The sequence below is a fragment of the Austrofundulus limnaeus genome, unplaced genomic scaffold, assembly GCF_001266775.1.
Source record: "Austrofundulus limnaeus strain Quisiro unplaced genomic scaffold, Austrofundulus_limnaeus-1.0 Scaffold393, whole genome shotgun sequence".
Classification (NCBI taxonomy): Eukaryota; Metazoa; Chordata; class Actinopteri; order Cyprinodontiformes; family Rivulidae; genus Austrofundulus; species Austrofundulus limnaeus.
The window spans coordinates 365,050-368,909 of NW_013952795.1; the positions used below are offsets into that span (position 1 = coordinate 365,050).

Below are 3,860 nucleotides of genomic sequence, written 5' to 3' on the forward strand. Positions count from 1 at the left end.
CGCACACACACGCACGCACACACACACACGCACAATGGTATTCTCGCTAAACTATTACGTAACAACTCCTCATCAATGAGTTGGCTACAATGGTGCACCACACACATGTGAAACAAGGCACATGTGAAGGACCACGACACTCCGCACAGTTGGAGCGGTTAAACACGGACCCACACTGTAAACAAAACTAAACAAATGCTGCAGTAATTCAGTACAATAGTTACGCTGCACGCGCGTTTCGCCAAGCTAACTCGCTAAACGAAACGATTTAAGTGCGTCAAAACAATTTAAGAGATGCTCGTTGTGCGTCTCGCACAGTTAAGTCCGAACAACATTTAGGAGCGCCGCGTTAATACATTCAAACACCACTGCTAGCAAACTCTGCCTACTTCACTGATGTTTCATGTTAGCATAGCATTGCTAGCACGGAGCTGACYTTCCCCCCCAGCCTGTTAAGRCGCCCGTGAAAACTGACAAGTATTTGAAAGGAGGTCGTGCAGTTAGTGGGCTTAGCCAAGTAAATACCTATTTATTATTCTGAAATGGCTTAAAAACATCCATTCAAGCAACTGTCACCGACATACAATAAAGGTAAACAGACCTGCTTTGGCTGGAATAACAGAGTTTCAAAATGGCTACCTAGCAGCAGCAGCACACATTTATCAGTTTGCTAAGTGCTAGCGAGCTAACTTGCAGTGTTTATGACGATAGTGCGTACCTTCTTCAGAATGAGTCCGTTCCAAACAGAGAAGAATTGAGTAATGTATCGAATCCGCATACGCGAGCTAGATTACTCCTTTTCGTAACTCTAAACTTCTTCGACAACAGGACGTCTGTTTGTTTGGGTTTTAGGTGCGCTTACCACTGGCGCTGGCACTAAGGGATTCCAACAGCCTCAAACCGTGCTGCGTTCAAGAGCCGTGGTTATTATGTAACTTCGTATGGTTCAAACCTGTTCTTCGCTTATTTCTCTGGTGGCTGTGGCGCTTAAAATATACGTTATGATAATAAATAAGAATAAGCATGTGAGTATTATTATAAAGTGATATTTTGAAATGTTTTCAAAGCTTAGTTTAGGTAATCTTGAACGTAATGAATTGCTTTGAACGCAGCTCCGTACGTCAGTTTACGTAAAAGGCGTACTAGCGGATGTCAGATACCGAAAAGACAGGCATTTAATCGAGCAAAGATAAAATGGCAGCGTTAAAACGACCTCTAGTTTAGCTAGTCATTTGTTACTGTTGATTGTATTTTGTCGCGCCTGAAATTTTTTCTAAACCACAAAAGTAATTAAAGGCTGTCTTTTAGGTAAATGGAACAACTATTATTTGGTTGTTACGTATCATGACACGTTGAATGCTAGCTAGATGCTAACTTGTGCGTCTTTTTTGTTTTGATTTTAGGTAAAAATGATAAGATTTTCACCTGGAAGGATGAAAATGTCTGGGGTAAGATAACACAGCTTTTATACGGATATAATGTAAATGTGTTTTGTGTAGAAAAGCATATTTTTCCTGTGTGTACTTGTTATTTACCTTTTTTAGGACTGTCACTGTTTCAGGTATACATACCAGTAGTTCTTATGGAGACCAAAGACCAGTCCTAATATGGTTGAACTCCATTTTTGGGTTGGTGGTTATGTTAAGGACTAAGGTGAATTGAGTTTAGGGTAATGTATATGTATTGAGTTCCAGGTTAGACTATAGAAAGCAATGGAAGACAATGAACGGTCCTAATAAGGATAGAAATACAAACTGTGGTGAGTGAATATACAAACTGTGATTTCTCTGCTTGTGTGTGATTACTCTGGTTTTCAGGTTCCAGTGTGGCGATGTTTCCAGCAGAAAATCAGGACACCTTCGTACCCGTCGACAAACATTACGTACCTTCCCCGGCTGCGGTTTCCTTCTCAGTCCTCCCTCGTGTTTGTGCCACACGGACCAGCTTCCTCCACCAGGCTGCTGAGGGTCCAGTCTGTAAGCTGGGTGGCCTCACGTCTCTGCCATGGGGATCCACAAGACGTCTCACAAAAACAAGGCGGCGGAAAAGAAAGGTTGAGCATGAAGGCACTAATCAAGGCACCCAAACCGGCACTGTACCTCGGCCTTTCAGGGCTCATCCCCTTCCTGTCCGCCCCCCTCCTGATGGCYGCCTCACAGTCTTTCTATCCCGAAGTGGCGTTTGCTCAGATGTTGTATGGAGCCTCTGTAGTATCCTTCTTAGGAGGTGCCCGTTGGGGGTTTGCCATCCCTGCTGGAAGTCCCGCCGAACCAAACTGGATGAACCTGGGTAACAGCGTGGTGCTGCCGCTTCTGGCCTGGTTAGCGCTGCTCTGCAGGGACAACATCACTGAGGGGGTCCTGGTGGTCATCATGGGTCTGGGTCTGTCTCTGCATTATGACTTGATCTTGCTGCCTGGCTACCCTGCCTGGTTCAAAGCCCTGAGAACTCTCCTCACACTGGTGGCTACCTTCTCACTGGTGGCCACACTAGCACTAAAGAAAGTATACCCTGAGAAAAAAATTAAAAACAACTGACTTTGTAAAACAAACTATATGGTGRTAATAAAAACAAGTTTTTTTTAGTAAAATCATACAGGAAGTTTTTGTGTCTCACGAGTTATAGAATTTATTGTTACATAACGTATGTTGATGACAAGTAATATTAAAGGGGGAAAAGAGCAAAAAGAGAAACCAAGATCTTCAACAGGTTAAATGTTTAAAAGCAGTGTTGTATTAAGTACCTCAAAGTGATACTTGAGTAAAAGTACAAGTATCATTATAAAAATACTTTGGATAAAAGTTAAAGTCTTCTATAAAAATATTACTTGAGCAAAAGTCTTAAAGTATCTGATATTTTTTGAACTTAAGTATCAAAAGTAAATATCTGACAAAATCTACTTAAGTTTTAAAAGTAAAAGTATTGAGTAAAAGTGAGCTGGTAGATTTTCCTAAATTAAATTTATCGGGAGTTGACTTCTCCAAAAAACATTTTTTCTAATGGTGTGCAGCTGTGATGGGTTGTGTACAAAGTAATATGTTGTCACGTTGGTATTTATACTTCTCATCCAACCATAATTAAATTCACTCTTTCCAGGAGACACAATTTATCAAGATAGTATTTATTTTAAATAATAACTCGGAATAAAATAGGAGTAACAACTTTCTACTTCTTGTCTTTTTAAAAACTGTAAGGAGTAGAAAGTACAGATAATTGTGTAAAAATGTAATGAGTAAAAGTAAAAAGTATGCTGAAAAATAATTACTCAAGTAAAGTATAGATAACCAAAATTTCTACTTAAGTACAGTAACAAAGTATTTGTACTTACTTACTTTACAACGCTGTTTAAAAGTTTTTCTGGTAGAAAGACTGAAAATGATGTGAACCAGGAAGTTGAAGCAGAAGCGGGGTCCAGCTCCCCTGCTGGCTGGTTCTATTCATGTAATATGGTGTGATTTCAACTGGCAAACCTGAAAAAAAATGTGTGAAATTAATTAGTGATGAGAACAGGGAAAAGGTGGAAGAGAGGTGGAGCTACACAAAATCAGCCGTAACAAGGTAGGGTCCAAGTGTAAGTTACAAAGAAATGTGGTCATAAAACYTCCAGGATGTCAAGAACTTAGTGTCCACTGTCCGGAAAACAGGAAGTGAGGTAAAGAGGTGAAGAAGAGTCCAAGCAGGATGGAGATGGATAAAAGCTTCAGGAGTGATATGTGACAAAAGAGTGGCAGCAAAGGTCAAAGGAAAGGTTTACAAGGTCCTCATTCAGACCAGCTGTGTTGTAAGGTTTGAAGAAAGAGACAAGGATGGAAAGACAGGAGACAGAACTGGAAGTGTCAGAGATGAAGATGTTGAGGTTC

The 3,860-nt window shown here is 40.6% G+C and overlaps 2 protein-coding genes across 3 annotated transcripts in view; one reads left to right on the forward strand and one right to left on the reverse strand.

The window, feature by feature from the left end:
- gpbp1l1 (GC-rich promoter binding protein 1-like 1) overlaps positions 1-2,191 on the reverse strand; it is a 30,979-nt gene extending 28,788 nt beyond the window's left edge. Inside the window, exons 1-2 of one of the 2 annotated variants that reach the window (XM_014023861.1) lie at positions 2,100-2,191; positions 1,887-1,999 (exon numbers count right to left, since the gene is read on the reverse strand). The gene's annotated coding sequence lies outside the window, so the exon portion shown is untranslated. Of the gene's footprint in view, positions 1-718; positions 892-1,886; positions 2,000-2,099 lie in introns of those variants that run through there. The other variant, XM_014023860.1, reaches the window with a different exon arrangement.
- Positions 1,164-2,593, forward strand: LOC106528645 (transmembrane protein 69). The gene is made up of 3 exons (XM_014023862.1): positions 1,164-1,308; positions 1,404-1,448; positions 1,818-2,593. Exons 2-3 carry the CDS (start codon positions 1,410-1,412, stop codon positions 2,535-2,537), a joined length of 759 nt encoding a protein of 252 aa, XP_013879316.1. The 5' UTR covers positions 1,164-1,308; positions 1,404-1,409; the 3' UTR covers positions 2,538-2,593.
- Positions 2,594-3,860: the final 1,267 nt, after the last annotated feature.